The sequence below is a fragment of the Neopelma chrysocephalum genome, unplaced genomic scaffold (assembly GCF_003984885.1).
Source record: "Neopelma chrysocephalum unplaced genomic scaffold, ASM398488v2 Primary Assembly neopelma1_24, whole genome shotgun sequence".
Taxonomy (NCBI): domain Eukaryota; kingdom Metazoa; phylum Chordata; class Aves; order Passeriformes; family Pipridae; genus Neopelma; species Neopelma chrysocephalum.
Genome location: NW_020897693.1, coordinates 33,743,799 through 33,764,150, shown reverse-complemented (window position 1 = coordinate 33,764,150; position 20,352 = coordinate 33,743,799). Strand labels below are relative to the sequence as shown.

General features: G+C 48.5%; 1 protein-coding gene across 2 annotated transcripts; it reads right to left on the bottom strand.

Moving 5' to 3' along the window:
* Positions 1-933: 933 nt before the first annotated feature.
* Positions 934-18,290, bottom strand: DLST (dihydrolipoamide S-succinyltransferase). Of its 2 annotated transcripts, none has more exons than XM_027671769.1 (15): positions 18,188-18,290; positions 13,720-13,753; positions 12,396-12,444; positions 11,319-11,374; positions 10,883-10,957; positions 10,442-10,497; positions 9,644-9,755; positions 8,976-9,137; positions 8,606-8,691; positions 7,841-7,938; positions 5,907-6,037; positions 5,267-5,340; positions 4,325-4,408; positions 3,624-3,791; positions 934-3,139 (listed from the first exon to the last, which is right to left on the bottom strand). In XM_027671769.1, the coding sequence occupies exons 1-15, from the start codon at positions 18,254-18,256 to the stop codon at positions 3,005-3,007; spliced, it is 1,389 nt and encodes a 462-aa protein (XP_027527570.1). In that variant the 5' UTR covers positions 18,257-18,290; the 3' UTR covers positions 934-3,004. The 2 variants fall into 2 exon arrangements, with proteins under 2 accessions (XP_027527570.1, XP_027527564.1); XM_027671763.1 differs by lacking the exon at positions 18,188-18,290 and adding an exon at positions 17,488-17,696.
* Between the last annotated feature and the right edge of the window lie 2,062 nt (positions 18,291-20,352).

Here is a 20,352-nt window from a genome sequence, read left to right as displayed (position 1 = left end):
TTATCTGTTGTGGCTCCAGCCTCCCGTGCCTGGTGCTTCTTCCAGCTGGCAGGACAGCAGCCCAGCCCTCCTCGTTGCTGTGCTTTGAGCACAGTCATCCCTGGTAGACCAGACAGTGAGGGCTTAAAGAGGTGAGCTCTGAAAGCCAGCACATATGGAAGGAGGCCAAGTGTACATACATTCAGGATGGAACAAAAGGTAGCGTGAACACTGGTGTTTGCTAACAGCCCAAAGCAGAGGCTGCTGTGCTCAGTTGTGCAACTCAAAGCCACTCAAAGGCTGAAGGACAAGCTTGCAATGGCAGCAGTGTAGTTCTGGTCCTCCTCTCTCAGCACTCCCTCACACTGTACACTTATCCGGGACAGTAAAGAATTACTGGCACCAGTGAAACTTCTCTGTGGCTAGCTGGTTCCAGCTCCTCCTTGCCACCAGCAGTAACACCTTGCTGGCTGAGCCTGCCTCTAGGGAAGCAGCAGGAATGCTTGTCCACCAGAGGGAAGCAGAGTCTGGGAGAAACTCATCTCCTGCACCAGCAAAGGTAGGGACACCTTAAAGGCTGTGACAAAATGGGAGGACTAAGCAGGGAATGACCACTGATGCCACAAGCAGGCCAGAGAGCAGGAGCAGCTGAGCCTGGGGCTTTTCCTCTCCAGGGCAGCCTGCACCGTCTGAACCCTCCAGCTACAGGCTTGTACCCTCATCCACCAGCCTCCTAGTCCTGTGATTCAGGGGAGGTTCAGGATGAAGGACCCTGTGGCCTAAATCACAGCATGGCTTCCTGCAACTCAGTGCCATGGGTGTCACCTAGGCGGGTCAAAAGAAAGGAAGCTTCAAGCATGACCCTCCTACAGTGAGCCCTGACAGGGCTGGTTAAATAAAGCAGTTTGCTAGGCTGCCTCATTTTAAAAGCTTGACTGTACATTCACTCCTTAGTTAGTTCAAAGGCCTCATTTATTGCAGCTCCAGGCAGAATACAGGCATTGCCCTTCCCCAGGCTCATAGGCCCTTCATATCCTAAACCAGCACGGAGGACTTGGAGCTAGCAGCATTTTTTAATCAGAACCTTCTCTTTCACTCATTTGCAAGAACAACTAGACCCTTTGCCCTTCCAGAACAGGGAAGGGGTTTTTCCTCTCCTTCTAACCTTCTAACCTTCTACCTCAGCCAGGGTCAGGGAGAGGAAAGTTGACTCCACACACTGGTTCGTCCCTAGCTGCCAAGAAAATGCAGGCACTATTACTAGGAACCCTTTTGTCAGCCTACCAGCTGTGAGTGCTATTGTCTTCTGTTAGAAGGGGCTGCCCTCTTCACCCGTAGCTGGGAAGGGCAAACCATTCTCTGAAGTTGATGTCAGAGCTGGGAAAACCCTGCCATGATCCAGAAATGATTTTGTATTGTTCCAATAAGGACAGTTCCTTGGGGAAACATTCCGCACTACAGCCAGCTTCTGCTTTACAGTTCTTTGAGCTTGCCTCCTTTCTCCTTCTGCAACTCCCAAGAGCCTTTTCCCCACTTGCATGATTTACAACTCTTCCCTGTTGTAGCAGTGAAAATCCAACCTGGCTCCACACCTGTACTTTATGAGCCTGTCCCAGGTCTCCCTCTTGGCCATCATGCCCTTTAGCAAACAGTGGGAATTCCTCACCATCTGTAACAATTCTGTTGCTAGACCAAGAAAAGGATGATTTCCAGCCCTGAAAACCTCATCTTTGCTGGGAAGAGCCAATTCTTTGGCAGGGAGTTAAAGGACAGTAGAGTTCACAGGCAGAGAAGCCTCAATTTAGTACCACCACTGATGGGTCCAGCTCCCATTGCCTTTTTTCTCTCACCACCAGGTAACAGGCTTCTTACACTACACAAGGGATGCTGCTGATGCCTGAGTCCTTGCCCAGGAGCTGCTCCCTCAAACACACCCCACCTTGCAGTCGTTGCCCACTTTTATTTCATTTAAAATCCGCTGTGTTAAATATTTTAGTTACAAGTTCTGTGTAGGGGGTAAGAGTAATAGACTCTGCAGGCACTAGCAACCCCCTCACCCCTCAATACATGTGTGCGCTATCAGATTAAGGACTGACCCCTCCCCCCAAAACCAGCACCCATGGGCTGGGATATACATTACAGTGAAAGGCCTGGCCCCCCCAGCTGTGTCTGCTGGAAGCAGGCCAAGCCCCCGCACGCAGGAAGCCAGCAGTCAGATCCACCACCAGTGAGCTGTGATTCAAGGAGAGTTGCTGGGGGCTTGTTCTCACCCCTGTGTCGGGCCTGTAATGGTGAAAGGGTTGTCCCCAGGAACAGTGCTACCTCCACAGAGGTCATGGGCGCTGCCCATCTGGACACGAACATTCACGCCACAGTGACCAGGCTGGTGAGAGACAAACAATCTCCAAGGGAAAGTAGGGGAGCTGCCACCACCACGTTGCTGTCTGTGGAGGGAGTGTAACTAGGGCGCTGCCAGAAGCACGACACCTACCTCAAGCCCTGCTCTGGTCAAAACCTCTGCTGCAAGGAGCCTGGGGGTCCCCCAGACTGCCCTTGCAAGGCAGGTGAGTGTGAAATATTTTCAAGCAAAAAATGGACAGGACAGTAGCCTTTCCTTTCCTCTCCCTCCCAGGAACCTTAGTGCTAGGCAATAAAGCTGAACCCGTCATGGAGGGGCGGGGAAAGTACCCTAGCACAGCAGCAGCAAGCAGTTTCCAGTGGTATTGGGCAAGCTAGAGGTGAGAATTTGGTACTGTGAGGGAGAGGATGCTGTACAGATATCTCTGGAAAGGCAGTGCCATTCAGTGGTTGGCCCACTGCATGGCAGTTCTTGTGAGATACTAAACCTTCATTAAACAGAATAGCAAAGGAGGTAGGAGCTATCCCTGTAATTCCCTCTGGGACAGCTCTAATCACAGCGGAGGGAGAGAGACTGGAATGACCCCTGCCAGTTCCTGAATGCCCTGCATTGTCCCTGCTGGTGCTGCGGCCTGTCCTGGGTGGGTTGTGTGGGGGTGTGACTGCTCTACAGGTCGAGCAGCAGCACGCGGGGATCCTCCACCGCTGCCTTGATCTTGCGCAGGAAGGTCACTGCCTCTCTGCCGTCGATCAGCCGGTGATCGTACGTCAGCGCCACGTACATCATAGGCCGCACCTCGATCTGAGAGGCAGGAATAAGACAAGGATTAGTGAGCTCAGCCCTACTGCCTGCATGATCCCCTCCTGTGAATTCAGAGAAGACTTGGCTTTTTCCTACCCTGAATCCAGGGCTCAAGCCCTCCTGGATTTGTACTGCCTGGCAGGATTACCTAGCCACTCACTCACCCAGGCTTGGTCCATGCCACACACAAGACTAGGTCCCTTTGTGGAGCTGTTCCCTATCACAAAGGCTACAACCTCCTCCTCTCTGCACCTAACCAGATTATGTCCAGTTCTACCCCTCACAGATAGGACAAGGCCCCCTGCACACCTAAGGCAAGTACAAGGGACAGCAGAGCTGCCCTACACCCATTAGTCTCTGCTTCTCCTTCACAGTAAAGCCTTTTAGAAGTTGACAACAATTCCTTAGAAAATATGAACTATGGTCCTCAACCCACTGAGCCCTTCCCTCTGTTCACTAAAACCTGCAGTGCAGGTCCACCTACCTTGCCTCCCACAGCCACAGGCCTGTCAAAGATGGCATGCATGCCTAAGATGGCAGACTGGGGTGGGTTAATGATAGGTGTCCCAAAGAGTGACCCAAAAACCCCTCCATTGCTGATTGTGAAAGTGCCACCGTCCATGTCTTCAATGGCCAGTTCGTTCTTCCGTGCCTAGAAGAAAAAGTGAGGTCTTAGAAAGCCACACACAGAGAGCAAAGGAAAGGGTTTGGACGTTCACTCTCTCCATAAATACTGATTGCAAGAGCTTCGCTTATTGATCTATGCAGCTGAAACCCAGCATAAATTAGTTGAAAATGCATCTGTCTTTAGAGCTGAACATTTAGTGTCTTTAGGGAAGGATTCTCTTGCCTTTGCTTCCAAGTCCTGTTTTTGCAGGAAACAAGATACAGGGACTTCTATCCCAGGGCAGTTAAGCCTCGATCTCTAAAGACAAAGGTGAAGACACACCATGCCATTAATGCATAGTTTGTGGTCTTCTGAAAGGACAACAAGTATATAGGGCTGTCCTGGAAGGCACAGGCACAGCTACAGGTGTAACTGGATCACTCCCCACAGTGCAATTCAGTATGTTAGAGGTCCAAGATGACAACACAGAGAGACCAAATCAATTCATGCCTATCCAGCACTCCCAATTCCTCCCATGCCTCCCAACCCTCTTCAGGAAAACCTCCAACTTTCCTTACCTTCTCCCCCAGCTCATAGATAGCGCGCTCTATGTCAGCAAAGTTCATGTTTTCTACATTCCTAACCACAGGGACCACCAGACCCTGTGGAGAACCAAAGTGCATGAATAGCAAACTCCACTGCAGCGACACACAGATAACTATTATGGGGCAGGAGCCTGGCTGCAGACCCATAGAGTTCCTGCCTTTCCCTCAGTGCACAGCAGGTGGTGGGAAGAGCTGCCTTGCGCCCTGGCAGCCTGACAGGAAACCTGGCATGACACACACCAAGGGCTGACACCATAAAGGAGCCATTATCTTTGTTAGCCTGTCTCATAAAATCAACCAGGTCTGTCTGGATCCAGCTCCACATTCATAAAAGCAGGGGAGGCACTGGACAGATTTCAGCTGCCACCTCTTTTCTCTGTGAGAAGAGTGGAGTCCCTTTATGCTGGGCCTCCCCTAAACTTTGGGAGCAGTGACAGAACTTCAGTCCTGGTCCAAACTCTGCCTCACAACAGAATCTTCTAATCAAGAAGGTAATTCACTAATTAACATCTGTATCTCCATTCCACACTCTCCCTGGAGAGGAACATTTCTGTGCAACAGCACAGCAGTGTTAGCCAAAGGACATGACATGCAAAGCTTTTACTGTCTATGCTATACCCTTATGGATCCATGGCAAAAAAGGGTTTCCCTAACTTAGCCCTACTCATTGACAACTGAGATCTGTATTGATCTGTTACCACATCTCCTAGTAAGGAGGCAGAACACTCTTGGTCCGCCATCTTCTCTCAAAAGCTATCTCAGCAGTCCACAATGTATTGGATGTCTCATTTATGCAATCAGTGTCATCACTTAATTTCTGTTGCAGTACAGTGCAAAGCTGAGTTGGCTCAAAGTATATGACAATCCCAGACCAAAGGCTGCAGGAAGCAGAGACAAAGCAACCAAGGTACCTACCCGAGGAGTTGCTACAGCAACACTGATGTCCACATAGTCCCTGTACACAATCTCTTTGGTCGTGTCATCAATCACTAGAAAGAGAAAAAAGTTGGGCTACACATGCAGTATCCAAGATCAAGGGTTCAACAGGCCAGAAGCAGCCACAAAATCATAACAACTTGCTCATGCCTAGCTTAAATGTAACTCCAGAGAAGAATAAGCCCTTGCTGCGCCTGTGGGAGAAGCATCAGGATAGACAGAGGAAACCCAGTCCACATAGGTCAGCCCTCAGTTATTTTTCCTTGGTTATTCTGCTCCTCTAGATTTCAGCAAGCACCTCTGACACTCCCCGGGAACTGCATTGTGCCTATAGCAGCTACCTGTACACCAAACAGCAGACTCTGCCCTCTGCGGGCTGCATATGCATGGCCCCAGCCCCACTCCTGGCCACCCCTTCCTAACAGAGCCCCCCTTGGCAAGCTGTCCTCTATCTACTTAAAATCAGCTGCAGCATGCAGGACTGTCCCCCTTTTTCCTGTGTGTTTGACTTGCTTGTCCAAGCTATTAGTCCTGCCATGGACTTGGCCATCTGCCCTCCCCGACTCCATCACATTCACTGGTGAGACAATGCAACTCACCAGCAAGGGTCACCACTCACCTGCATTCACAACAGGCTGGTCCTGCAGAGCAAAAGCTGCAGCTTTCACAAAAGCTGACATGAAACCTAGCTTCAGGTTGTGCTTTTTCAGGAAGGTATCCTTGTGTACAGCTCTCATCTCCCGGATGTTGCTGCAAAATGCATGATAATGCTGGTAAGGAGGGAGTCCAAGAAAACACTGTTCCCTTGCTCTGTAATAGATTTCAGTGCCAGCCCCAGGGACCGCAAATCTGCACCACCAAGTGGGAAACCACCACTCTGCTGGAAAACCCTTCAAATGTCATAGGTACTGAATGTGGCTCTAAAGCTCCTGCCAAAGGATCAACATGACAACCTGCATGGCTCACACTGCCAGGCACAGAAACATGATGGGGCATGGCACATTTCCTGCTTAGGCTTGATGTTGCCACTGATTCTCCAGAGATACCAGTGTTCATACCCATGCGGCATCACAGACAGCAACTGCAGGTGTGGCTGGGCTGACACAGAAGGGTGAAAAAACAGGAAATGCCAAAAGCAAAAAAGATGGACAAAGGAAAAGATCTCAATCACTCTGCAAGTCCAGTACCATCCAGCACAACACCACTTCTTTATCCAACTCTCTGAGTTGACTCTGGGAGTTGAGTGAATATGAAAGAAATCTTCCCTGGTGCTATGGCAGTAGGTGCCAGCCCAATCACAGCCCTCAATCAGACTAATCACGTTTTCCCACTGTGTCTATTTATCAAAATTGAGGCCGTTTACAAAAAGTCAACCAAGCTGTGGCTACAAGCTCTGCCTATTCCAGGCTAACACCAGATGCTGTGGAATTGCATGGTCCATCCCTCCCCTCTTAAGACACCTTGAGTCTTTGAAGAGACAGTTTCAGCAAGGAGTAGGGTTCTCTATGGTTTAGAGTGTTTGTTTTCCTGCGCCTAACCGTGTTTAGAGCTAAGATTACTGCCCAAAGACATTAGTGCCTCCCAAGACACAACTGCATGACTGCAGCAATGAGGAGGTGATTTGCTATGAAACTGTCTCATTATGGCCTCCTCCTTTCAGACATTGACCCCCATGGGAAGCAGGAGGCCCCAGCACAGGTCCTCACGAGTCAACCTCCCAGCAATCAATCCAAACTAGATTACCAGATGCAACGAGAGCCCTATGCCGGCGTAAAGCGACACCTCAATGAGCCTCTGAGAGGAGATAAAGCTGCAGCACTTCCCTCTAATCAAGACTGTTTTGCCAGCCTTATTGTTCTGAGACCCAAATATTTACATGTTTTGTCTTAAGGAGCAGAATAGGATTACACAAGGCAATTTGATTTGGGCACAATTTCCCCTTAATGCACTGTAACACAAGCTGCCCACCCTCCAAAGCCATTAGTGCGTTCAGTCCACGCAAGCACTTGAGTCAGGAGACCCCCACCTGCTTGGAGGGGATGAGGAAGGATGCTAGTTCATCTCTGGAAAGCTGTACCATCTGACAGTAGAGACCTCAGACCTATGCAATGCTCACCTGAAAGGCTGCTGAACCCTGGAGAACCACCTCACTGGGAATTAAATACCTCCAAAAACAATAACCTGGGGTGGTGGCAGAAAGCAGATGCTACATCTTGCTGTCTTCTAACAGCCACTATACAAATGATACTAGTCCCTCCTGGTCTTCTGCTTAACATTTACCAGTGCCCCACCAACAAGCACACAGAAGAGGAAGCAGACTACCCCTTTTACAAGCAGCAGATGACTCCTGAGGAATGACAGGCCATTAGGAAGATAAGTACCCCTCATACTGCAACACTAACATGGCCCCAAAGAAGCTGTGCAGACTGTGGTACACATCCAGGAGAGAGGTCCCAAAAGACATGTTGCCAATCTCTCCAAAGAGAATCAGCAAGGTTTTGACTGGCTTCATCTGCTTCTACTCATAAAGGGAAAAAAAGGTCTGCTCCTCACCTCATATCGATCTCATTGAAAGTGGTCAGCATGGCACAAGTATTCTGAGCCTCTTTCAGCCGCTGAGCAATACGCTGGCGCATCCTATTCATTTTCACCTGAAAATTAAAAAGGTATAAGCAGAAGCTGCCTCAAGTTCATCCAAGGGGCAAAATACAAAAGAAACTCAAAAGGTCCTTCCCTTGCCATCTGGCTGACTAGTAATAGATGCCTAGGACCAAGGTTTTCACTACAGGTCTCCCTGAGGAGCACGATGGGCTGAGGAGTTGATTTCACTGCTCAGCTCAACACACAGTTCACTTGAAAAGCAGTGCTGAAATGCATCACTGTATTCTGTGTTCCTTGGGACCTTCAAGCATGCCTAGCCTTCCAGCATGTGGCTAATGTGAGAAGAGCAAGACTGCTAAAAAGCAGGTTGCTCAGCCATGTTCTCTTAAGAATGCACAAGGCAGCTGCAGCAGCCTCAGCCCTTTGCTGAGGGCTTGTGGACAGACCGAGCAGATCACATCAAGTCCTGTCCTCAGTCAGCAGAGCTCAAGACAAGACTTTTGCCTAGAAAAGACCTGTGTCAGATTGGTCCTGGCTCTTCCTCCACCCCACCTGTAAGTGGTTCCTCATGCAGAGAATTACCCCATCTGTCACACTCTCACTGAGCTGGGTGTGTACAGGTAGATATGAACACATCCGGAAAGCTCAAAGCTTATGCCAGAACAGATTATCACCCAGCAACAGAAGCGCCGGCAAGATCCCGTTCCCACAGCTTACCCTATGCTCTGATCTGACACCTTTGGTGGGCACTGCCTCCCCAAGAGAGGCTGCCGCTGGGGCTGCGGCCGGCTTCACCGCAGACACTGAGGGGAAAAAAAAACATCAGTCAAAAAGGGAAGCCACGTAGAAAAGCTCTGAGGTAGAAAGCATGTTCGAGCTCCTTGCTTAAGCAACGCAGCGCAGGAGCAACCTTGCACTGGGCTTGGACAGTTCCATGAGCATAGCTGAGCTCTCCATACTGGAGCATGCAGGGGAATAATGCGGGAGGCCTTCGCCATAAATGCCAGACTGTTTGCAGTCTTTAACCTTACATGCTCTCCACAAAGAAGAGAGGTTTGAGAACAGGAACGAACAGCTGTTGCCTCACCTGGTTTGCTGTCAATGGGCTGAGTTGACACAGGCGGCACTGGTGGCATTGTTGTGGGAATTGGTGCTGCAGGAGGGGGAGGGGGAGGAGCAGCTGCAGCTACAGGTTCAGGGGCTGGAGGAGGAGGAGGGGCTGCTGCTGGTTTAGCCTTGGCAGGAGCAGCTGAAAGACAAGGAAGAACCATGGTAAATGCAACAGCTTCCAGTGCCAGGGATCTGAGAGTCCAATCAACCTGACAAAAGTTAACCCTCCAGCAGAATGCCTTTATGTTCTCAGCACTACTGAACTGACAGGAGTCACTACAAGAGAAACCCATGGTGAAAGAGTTTCACACATCAACACCCTTGATCTCCTTGATCTCCTCACTGTCCAGGAGACTGGATGCTACAGAGAAGAGGGCAGAGAAGGGAGTTTTATTAGGGGAATTCTCAGCTAGTTTTAGCTTAGAGCTCAGTCTCCTCCTGAGGGAACAGAAGTTCCCCCCTCAGAAGAATAAAATTATGCTTTTCTAATGGACAACAAAACAGGAGAATTTTCTTCCAGCTACAGAGGCAGACGGAGGAATTATTTAACCTCTCTCAGGATCCCTCTAAATGCTTTCCTTTCATCTTCAGAAAAAGATTCGTGGAAACAGGAAGGCCTGTGCAAGTTTTACATGCCTGACTTACCTCCAGTTTTCCTGAGTTTGAACAGAGGTGTCCCTCCTTCCACTTTGCCACCATCGGGTACAAGAAGGGCTTCAATCACACCAGCTGCTGGGGCTGGAACTTGCACTGATGTCTGAAAAAAGAAAAATCAGTGAAATTTCCCCAAACATTGGATGGACAACAAGTGCCCAAGAGAAGATGCCAATATCTGCAGATACGCATTGTAATTTGGCAAAGAGAGCAGTTATGCCTCACACCATTTTGCGCCAGTTTTCACACTCTCCACCAGGATTTTGTGCCAATGAAGTTCTAGGAGATGCTGGCAGTGCAACATATAGCCTGATCTCCAGGGTACAGTCAAGAACTGACCTGCTGCCAGAATCCTCCTGACAGCAACACTGAAAGCAGAACTTGGCAGAGAATTTAGCAAGAACTTCAAAGCTTAACAGTCCTTTAAGGGGTGGGTAAATTTAAAACCTAAATTTAAAACTTATGGCTTGCAGATTTCTTCTTCCTTTAAACACAAACAGGTTTCAAAGCTTAGAGCACTCTTGGAATTGGAAGGAGAAGTGGAAATGCACCTCTGACAAACATCAGCACCACTGATAATTAATCAAATGCATGAGTAAGGAAGAATTATTAAAGAATTCTCACTCAAGGAACAGCCAGCTCTCATAGTCGATGAGAAAAGCTTTTCTCCATAAAGGGAGCAGGAGACACAGTCAGGGCCTGCAGGCTGTAGGAGCTCTTAGCAGGAGAGGAACCATACAGGGTATCTGCTACAGAACTAGAAAAAGTTTTGGTCCAGAAAACTCCTACCTTGTCTGTTTCAATCTCACACACCACTTCATCTTCCGCCACTGTGTCTCCAACAGCTGAATGATAGATATGAAGACCACTGTGAGGAGGGAGGTGTGTTCTGGCCTCCCCTCTTTACCCACAGCAGTCTCCCACACTAACCCAGAATTTTTTCACCTCAGTTCTCCACAACTTCTAAAGAAAAGACTAGCTCAAATAATCACTCCACTGCACAGTTAAGAGTCTGATTCCAGCTTAGACATCTCCCTTCACCCAACATCACCCATGACTAGGGGTGACAAGGCAGTAACTGCAATCCTTACCCCTGCAATTAACAGCCTCATTTGTCACAGACTGAAAGGCACACAGCAGGCTGTCAGCCAGTGAACTACAATGCATCCCTGAGCTGTCCAATGCAGCAGCAATGGTGCTGAGAATTTCAGGGAAGAGGCAAGTGCTTACCTTTCTCCCACCTGACATCTCCTTCTGTGACTGACTCTGCAAAAGCTGGTGTGTTCACTGTAACCACGTCATCCCCTGTGAGAGAGACAGATAGATCTGAATGCATTCAGAGCTCAAAACTTATGGCACTGCTTCGTTCTTGTCATCACAATTCTGCTAAAGGGGGTAGGTCATCAGACATCAATTGCTGGCCTTCTCTTTGCTTCAACACCGATTAACATTTAAACAGCAGAGGAATTTCCATTTGACTGAAAGTCACACTGTGACAGGAATGCCAGACAAAATCCTTAGGGCCCCAGGGATATAAACCCTCAGCTGTCCATGCAGGCAGAACAGCAGTGAGCCATGACCAAGGATGGAAGGTAGCTTCAGCTGTTGTCAGGACAGCAAGAGGTACCAAAAGAAGCATCCTGCTAACTCCTGACTTTTTACTTACTACGTACTGCAGTGGTTCTGAAGTAGCGGACAGTGAAGACACTGGAGCTATTAACTCTGCAGAAAAAGAGAAAGGTATGAACACAGAAGTATGTTCCTATGCAGGCCGCTAGCACCAAGCTCAAGTAAAGAATTTACATTTGCTTAACTGATGTGAAAGGCTGCTTGTCTGTTCTGATATATTTTTTCTAAGGGACTCCTACTTACTGCTCAAGCTGCAACAATCCAGTAAGAAAGGAAACATCACATCCTACCATCACTAGTGCTCTCAGAAACTCAGTAAGAACTGACATGCATGGAATTTTAATTTAGGCAGACAACCCAACAGAACTCCTGTGGTTTAAACACTGATTAAAGGGTGACTAGACAGCCAACCCTATGCCCAAGACTAGTGCAGTAACCATTTTTTTACCTCCAGATTAGGACTGTCAACTCTACAAAAGCTGTTAGATTGCTCAAAAAAAAAAAAAAAAGGAAAAGCATCATAAATTGCCTATGGCAACACATCCGAGAGACAGATATTTCTCTCCACCATGTTTCTTCACAGGGAGCTGGAAATTCCAAGCATTCCAAAACATGATTTTTATATCTACTGACATCACATTTGGAAAGCTGAAACAAACATGCTTTAGCATTTCCTCTAGCACAGGCTACTTCATACAAACAGACCAGTACTTCAGGCTTTTATGCATGTGCTCTTATGGTTATTTACCAAATACATTTTTACAAGACCACCTTAGCAATGCAAACCCTGTCATAGGAACAACAGCTCTGTAAATGACCCCATTTCTCCTGACAGAAAACCTATCAGAAGACCATCATAGAGCAAACAACACCTCTAGTCACCAGTTTCCTGATTCCTGTCCCTTCCCTGCCCTTGGTATCTGGTTTCAGACAAAGCTTCTTTTCAGTTCCTGACCTGCAAAATCTAGATTTTGTTAGGGCTATCTCCACGCTCCTAAGATGCGCAAAAGGATTTCATGACAGCCAACCACATTCTGTTTCTCAGCCCCCAAATCTTTTCACGGCTAGAGCAGCCCCAGTCTCTCCACATTACAGCTTTCCTGGGGATACTTACAGAAGCTTCCTGCTGTTTGTGTAAGCCAGTCCCTGGCTCCCAGCCACACCTGTGAATGAGAAAGGAGTTACCCCACAAGAAAGTTATCCAGCCCTTAAATGTCCCTGTCAGGTAAAAGAATGCAGAGGACACCAGTGTCCTCCACCCTGAAGGAAGCTTGGGACTAATAGCCATGCAGAGACACCTCAGTGCCATCAAACCTGCCCAGAGCTTGCCAGGAACAGTGGTATTGTCTTCATCTAAATTTACAGGGATGGGAAAAACAGTTATATCTTGATCTCAAAGCTAATAAGGATAACTTTGAAAAGGGCAAACTAAGCAGCAGCCACCTCACTCAGAAGGAAACCAGGAAACAGTCATGAGGAACACCTCCAGGACTGCTGAGTACAAAGGGCAGGAGCAAGGCAGCCCCCTAAGAGGCACCTCTCAGGAAGCCTCACAGTCGCATGGACAGGTAAGGAGGAAGAAAGAATGAAAAGAGGGTGTAGGGCAGAGTAGCCAGCTACCATCATTCCTCTTCTCTGTCGACCCCCTTTCCAGAGAATTTATTTTCCAAAACTCAAAATAGTACTTGCATAGCTTCTCAGTTTCACATACCCCACTGTCCCCTTCCCACACTGCTCACGTGCCCTGACACTGCAATTTTTATTACGAACTGAACTCCTGTCCTTTGTCTCTTACAGGGCACTGGGCAATTTTCCAGACTGATCTTAAAGAGAGTCAGAGTAGTAACTGGAGAACATAATTACCTCAATTACACAATGCCAGAAGGAAGAACCATTTCCCCATTTGTTTTTTTTTTTAAAAAGCAATATAATTTTTACACCATCCCCTACTAAAGAGCTGAACTGGAACTCTAGAAACCAAAAAAGGTAAGCAGATTTAACTGGTTTCTCAAAGTGGAATCAGAAGTGAGTGATGAAATGCTATATAAACACAGTACAGCTAGAAGAAACAGAACTCTAAGGGAAAACAGTTTAAGCACCAAAGTGGAGTTCACAGGTGAACCAGATTTGATACGTCACAATATTCACCTATCATTTTCAAGGGAGTTTATTAGAGACCTAGGGCTCTGCAACAGCACATGCTTCAAGCACTGCAATGCTTGAAATACTGTGATGTGCTGTTGGAATCTTCACCAGGGCCAAAGGGATTGGGCAGCATGTACATTATGCAAGGGAGGCACTCACATAGAAACTTAGCTCATTTCACTGTTTCTTCACTACACTACTGATCGAAATAAACCCCAATAAAACCTATTACCAACCTCCATCATCACCTCTGTTCTTTCTAGGCAGTTTGTAAATAAAAGCATTAGACTCACCAGACAGAGAGCATCTTGCCAGAGTACAGTTCCCCTGCAAGAGAGAAAAAGATCTATCAGTATTATAAGAAGACAGACCCACCCTAGAAGGACTTTGGTTTTTCCATGAGATCTGAATCAGACACAGGACCCACCATTCCCATGCTCCAGTCTGCAGGCATGCCACTTTCCCATAGTGTGCTAGAGAAGGAGACAGTGAGAGCACCTATACCCTTCTCTTTGCTTTGTCTCCTTCCAGGGTGCTTTCTGGTGACAGCTTTTGGTTTTCAGCTGTGGCTTCAGCTGTTTTGACCTTCTCACGCACACTTTCCTCTTCAAGAAGGAACAGATTTCTAATAAAATTTGCTATGAATGAGAAGGTCAAGGGTAGCTACTGGATATGATGAAAAAACATCCCATGATGTTTACTCCTACAGTCACAAATGCAGCATCCAGGGTTTTTTAAAATTTGTTCTAAAGCTATGGAGCCTTTGAACTCCAGAAGGCCAGAATTGCCCTCAATGGTAAAATTTCTACCACTATCAGTAAGACAGGAATTCCACCTTCTTTTGATGTTTCACTGCATACCCATGTAATCATTGACTGCACTCCTAGCTCAGCATAACAGTCCTCAAAAGACATTTCAAAGATATTCCAGTTACCTTCCCTATTGTTATTATACATTTCTCTAGCATCAAACCTGAATGTCTGGAGAACCTAAGAACTCATTAAAAGCATCAGGAAAATATCACAGTAACCATGACTAAAATGCAGTTGACTGGTTTAGAACAAGTCAGATACTCAAGAGCTCAAAGCACCCTTATCCTCCAGCTAAGGTAAGAGGTAAAAGGCAGATTTCCTTCACACCTTCAATATCTGAAGTCTGCATATAAGCCCTGATTTCAGCTTCAGCAGAGCAAGCAGGACTGGATATAACTGATCTTACATATCAGAATAATTTGGGGAGCTGTGTGGTAAGACAACATAGAGACTTAAGCTTGGCATACCATCTGCAGGACTGAGTGCTGTAGCATAAAAAAATATATTCAGTGTATAGTTCATATCAAAACTACTAACAGGCCTGGAATTGACCCATTGGCAGTTAATTATTCAAGCTTATCAATGGATTTGGTTTCTTGGATATTCACACAGAGTTAACTCAATGATCGATGGGCATTTCAAAAGGGTTATGATTAGCTGTGCCAAGGATACAGGCAGCCAGGCTGACTTGTTGCTAAGGTCCAGCACAGCACCATGCAGCTACCCTGCTTGCTGGTCCACTGCAGAGATTAACAATCCTGAAACAACAGTCCTGCAAAACCAGCTTCTGTCAGGGCTCACTGGAGCCCCTGCCCCAAGCCTACCCGGGGAGGGAAAGCAGGAAGCACTGTGCAGACTTTGCAGAGTCATCTTGAATGCTACGATGCTTAATCTTGGCGCAGCACTGGCCCCTCCTAACTCAGATCTAGTTTGTGTAGAGCCAGGCCTAAGCCAAGATCAGTAAGACAAACTTCAACTGAACTCCACTGGGTCAGCCATCTAAAGCACCACAATCCTCACCACATATGGTAGTTCCTGTGTTGATCAAATTCTTCCCACTTTCTGGAGTGTCCCAAATAGAATACCATGTGACCTGAGTTCCCCTCTGCCCACTAATGTTTTCCTGGGTGCTTTATTAAAAAAGTGGTTAAGGGTATTCCTAGCGTGCTAAAAAAAAAAAATTGTTAAGAAAGGAACAGCCTCAGAATAAAGCAAAACCAGACAATTTTATTTGCTCAGGACCAGTTTACTGTGAAGTTAAAACAAAAAAAACTTCAGAAGGCCTGTCCTAAAAACAAATCACTGTGAGAAAACACATCTGCAGCTCTCTTCCCTGAGAGGCGCCAAGTCTGTGTTTCACAACCGCTGCAAAATGAAGGAAAAAATCGGTACCACTCTATCCTTCTATCTTTTAGGTTAAGAAATGAGGGAAAGAGCTTAATGTGAGGAGGAAACCACTAATAAAAAATCCTGAGATTTCTCTGGCTTGCATTCTGCAGACCTGCCGTGTGCCTGTCTCTTAACTATGGTACCTCAGAGATGACATGCAGCTCCAGGAGATGCCTGACAGAGCTGTTTCCCTTCCCTTTCTCCATGAAGGAATCACTGTGATTGCATCTGTTCTGGTATCACCCGGCTAAATTTGCCTGCTATTGGAGCTTTTTCAGTGAAAATGGAAACATTTTGGTTTTGCTACCTGGCATTAGCACTTTGCGTCATTTTAAAAAGACAGCCTTCGCTTGAAGAAAGAAATCTTGGTCTAATTAGCTAGTGACTCATGTATCAAGTGATTAATTTTTCCCCCTCGTTTCACATGACTTCTCAGAATTGTTTTTACAACTGTTATTATGCCAAAGTGACCTTGGTACACATCGTCCCAGGCCACATCTTTCAAGGAGCCATCACCTTCCAGTAGGTCACTACACACTGAAATAAACTATGGAATACATCAGCTAAAGCAACAGCCTGTATACCAACAGTGAGATCAGGGACCAGTTCAGGTAAGAGCTTTGAAGAACAGGACAGTGCAGCTCATTTCAACAGAGGCAAAACAGAAGCCCAGTGCTGGGCAGCTCCGACAACAGGCAAAGCATCAATCACTTCTCCAGCCATGGCTTTTTCAGAGCAAAGCAAATGCAGGTTTGACAAGGATGAGCACAAACCAATGCTGCACACAAAAACCCCACTGCACAGCCTTCGTGGATATCAACACTTACATATAGCATGGGGGGGCAGATGTCAAGGTGGGATGGAGATAACAATGCTAAGTGGTGAAGGATACTGTTACTAAGACAACAGGCTGAGAACTCCTCCAGCAGAGAGGAGGATCAAACAGGGAAGAAAAAGTTCTTTACAAACACCTTTCCAGATAAACAGGACTTGATTCTTAAAGCACCAAATGCAGCTCCTGATCAAACCATTCTTTTTCAGACTAGCTCTTTTCTGGACTTTTTCGGGTCATCCTTCCACAGCTGCCTGCCCCTGCCCTGACTCTTACATGCTACAGGCTACTGATGCACATTCATGATTTCTACTTGATATATGAATTCAGGACCTTTTTCTCTTTTATCAACTGTCAAAACCCAGTCAACCCTTACTCACCCTCACTGACTTCACTCTTCTCCCATTCAACCCTCCCTTTCTGAATTTTCTACATGTCTACTCTTCTCACTTTTGCCATCAGAATTTTGCCAAGTTCTGGTATTTCTTTCTGTTTCTCCAAAGAGCTTGTATTATCCCTGTCTCAAAACTTACTTCCCATATCACTGCTCAAATGGAAACCAAACTACTACCACTCAACTTTTCCACTACAACTAACAGGTTAACTAAAAGTATCTCACTTTCCTAGCACTCGGCTAAAACCTCCTGATTTGCTGCTTAGTTCTGTTTGGAATACTCCATCTGACTTCTCCCCTTTTCTGTATAATTGTACAGCACCACTGAGAGCCGACAAAGTGTAAATATTGCTAAAATGCCACTTAAGTAAGATTGTTTTAAACTGCACTATAATCAATTTGTATCTACATATATGTATAACAAACTATACTATATAGTTAGCTATAAGTTGTTTATAGTGCAGTTTTACATGTTTATAAACACAAACCTATTTGTCAAGCCCAAAGACAAGCACTTACCACAGAGCAACCCTATGGGGAAGCATAACATAGTAATCAGCTGTCAACACTTGCTTGCCTACATTTATACGATGGCTAAAATCAAGTCCCATGCTCTAAGGCTCCAGCTGGTCACCTGGAAGAAAAGTGGTATTTTTCCTCCTGTAGGTGTGCACGTACATGTGTGCACAAAAGGCTGTGCACGTTTGCTATTTAAACGGAAGATGTGTCCAGGAGTCATGGAACAGCAGCACCCAGCTGGCCAAGGGCAGCCCCAGGGTTAAGCTGCCATCGGGCTCTGCAACCCGCGGTGCCGCCAGCGCAGGTCACCGCCGTTTGCCACGGTTCAGTGGCTGCTCTGAAGGCCGAGCACAGAAATCAAACACCAAACCAGACACCGGTTCGTTGCCGTTCCTGCCCCGGGCGGACCCCGCCGGGGGGTCTGTGCCAGCGCAGGCCAGTGGCTGCCAACAGCGGGGGCCCCAGACGCTGCAGCCGCCGGTGGGCGAGGGCGGCGGCGATCGGAGGCCCTTCCGCGTGCCGGCCCTGCCCGGTGCAGCCGCTCTTCCCGCCGGGCCGGGCCGGGCCGGGCCGGGCCGGGCGGGGCGGTGTCGGGGCAGAGGCACCTGCTGGGAAGGGGCAGCGCGGCGCCCACCGCGGCCGTTGCAGGGGCAGCCCTGCCGCCCCTCCCCGTGCCCCGCCGGGCCGTGCCCCGGAGCGACGGCGCCGGGCAGAAGGGGACGCGTCCCGGTGTCCTTGGCGCCGCCGACCTCGCCCGACCAGCCGCCGCCCTCCCTCGCTGCTCCGCTCCCCGAGGCGCTGCCCGCGGGCCGTACCTGTCGCAGGGCGCGCAGTGAGCGGCCCAGCGCGCGGCCGAGGCAGCGGGACCGCCAGAGCGGTACCATCGCGGCGGCGGCGGCGACGGCGGGAGGGGCCGCAGGGCGGACACCGGAACCAGGCCCCGCGCGGCACGGAAGCGCGCGGGGTCGCACCAACCGCCGCAGGACGGGGGGAGCGCGGTCGGAGGGGCGGAACCATCGCGGGGGGGGGGGAGAACAGGGCAGAGGGGCAGGGACAGGGGCAGGGCGGGGGCGGGGGTGTAATAATAATATTCCTACGTATCACCAGATATGTAATAATAATATACATATATAATAGGTATGTACTGCATATATACCTATAAACACATACATTTGTATATATACATATTATTACATGTCATAATATATGTACTTGTAATAATAAATATGATAAATACGTAATGATAAATAATCCTCTGTATTACCAAAGAGTGCCGTTTCATGACACTTTTCATTGAACCGGCTTCGGATTGCTGGAGGGCAGCTGTACCAGTGGTTTTCCTGCTCACCACGGCAAACCATGGGGCTCATGTGGAATGACGTTGCCGCAAGCATCAGCCAGTGGGATGTTGCATGGTTAGAAATGGGCAATGAAGTCATCTCCCTGTGGCAAACTGGCAAATGAGTCGACTAGTAAGCCCTGTTCCTCAGATGTGGTCTGTATGCTGAAAATGTTTGAGAATCCCCCAGCTAGTTTCTGTTTTCTGCCTGCTTCCAGGCAGGGAACCACTGGTGGGAGAAAACCCAATGAACCTATTTGCAGAACCTGAGAATTAGCCTGGGATAGTTATAAAGGGCTGTCTTGCAGCCAGGCATCTCTCAAGGAGCCAAGTCTGGGTTATGCACATGTCCTTAATTTATCCATTGCTTAATAATATATGAATGGTAAACTGCAACCTTCAAAATATGGGATCATTTCCAAAGGAAAGAGGTTGAATAAAAATCAACAGGGGATAGTCCCTGAGGCTTTGAGGATATGCTAACTGCTTTAATAAAAGGCAACTGAACCAGAAAGGCTCTCTGCCAGGGGTTTCTCTGTGATCTGTTTTTTGACCACCTGATGTCAACTGCTTTTAACCACAGCCTCCTGTCTATCCAGTGAATACCCTAAACATTGCCATGCTCAGTAAGCATGTGAAGGCAAAGCAGATGAAGCCCCAGGAGTGGCACATGCGGCCTGGCTTTTGTCCGCCCACCTGCAGCTCCTGCACGAAGTTAAGTGTCTGACAACCACATGTGCCCCTGGGGCAGGTACTTTGTCCTGGGGCTGGTGTTAGGGTGTGCTCAGCTGGGAGGGATACCAGCTCTGCGGGCTGTGGCACTGTCTCTAAAGCACCCTGTGACAACGGACCCTGTATTGCTGCTCTTCCTGTGTTGTCCCACTTCCTGGCCACGTCCTACACTGCAGACCCCCAGTTCAGCCAAAACGCATCTGTGTTCCCATAGTGGGGGACACTGGAAATGCCTGGGCGCTTTCCATGGGAGATGGGTAGCACCTGGGCTTTGGGCCGGCTCCTTCCTTGCCTGTGGCACTGCTTGTCGGTCTGGTGTATTTGCACTGTCTCACCAACGGTTCACCATCCTGGGTCCGGGATGGAGTTTCCAGGCCAAATTGTAGGGGGGAATTGCTCTTCTGGCTCTCTGCCCACTTGGGCAGCCAGTGGCTCAGCAGCAGCCCTTGCCTGTCTGACTCCAGGGGCTATGAGTGTGGGAAATGGCCGAGCGGCAGGGAAGGTGGCTGGACCCTGATGCTGGACCTGACCTCCTGCATGTCCATCTGCATATTCAGAAGTCGTTCCCAGCTGGTTGGCTGCCTCCAGCCTCCCCACTCCCTCTTTAAAGGACCTGAGCACAGCAGGAGGACGCGCTGGCTCTGCAGCATCCCACGGCCCCTGCCTGCGGGACACTGCAGGACACTGTGGGACACTGCTCCCCGTGCCCCTGGAGCCGAGGTGAGTGGGGCGGAGAGGTGCGAGCTGCAAGGGTTGGGGACTGCCGGCTGAAGACAGGGGAATGTGGAGGCTGGGGAAGGCTCGGGGGGGATTTGCAGTGCTGGAGAGGTGGCACGGCTGTCTCGCTGAGGAGCACCCGGGGAGCCCATGTGGGTTGGCTCCAGTTTTGGAGAGGGCACACTTGCCTTC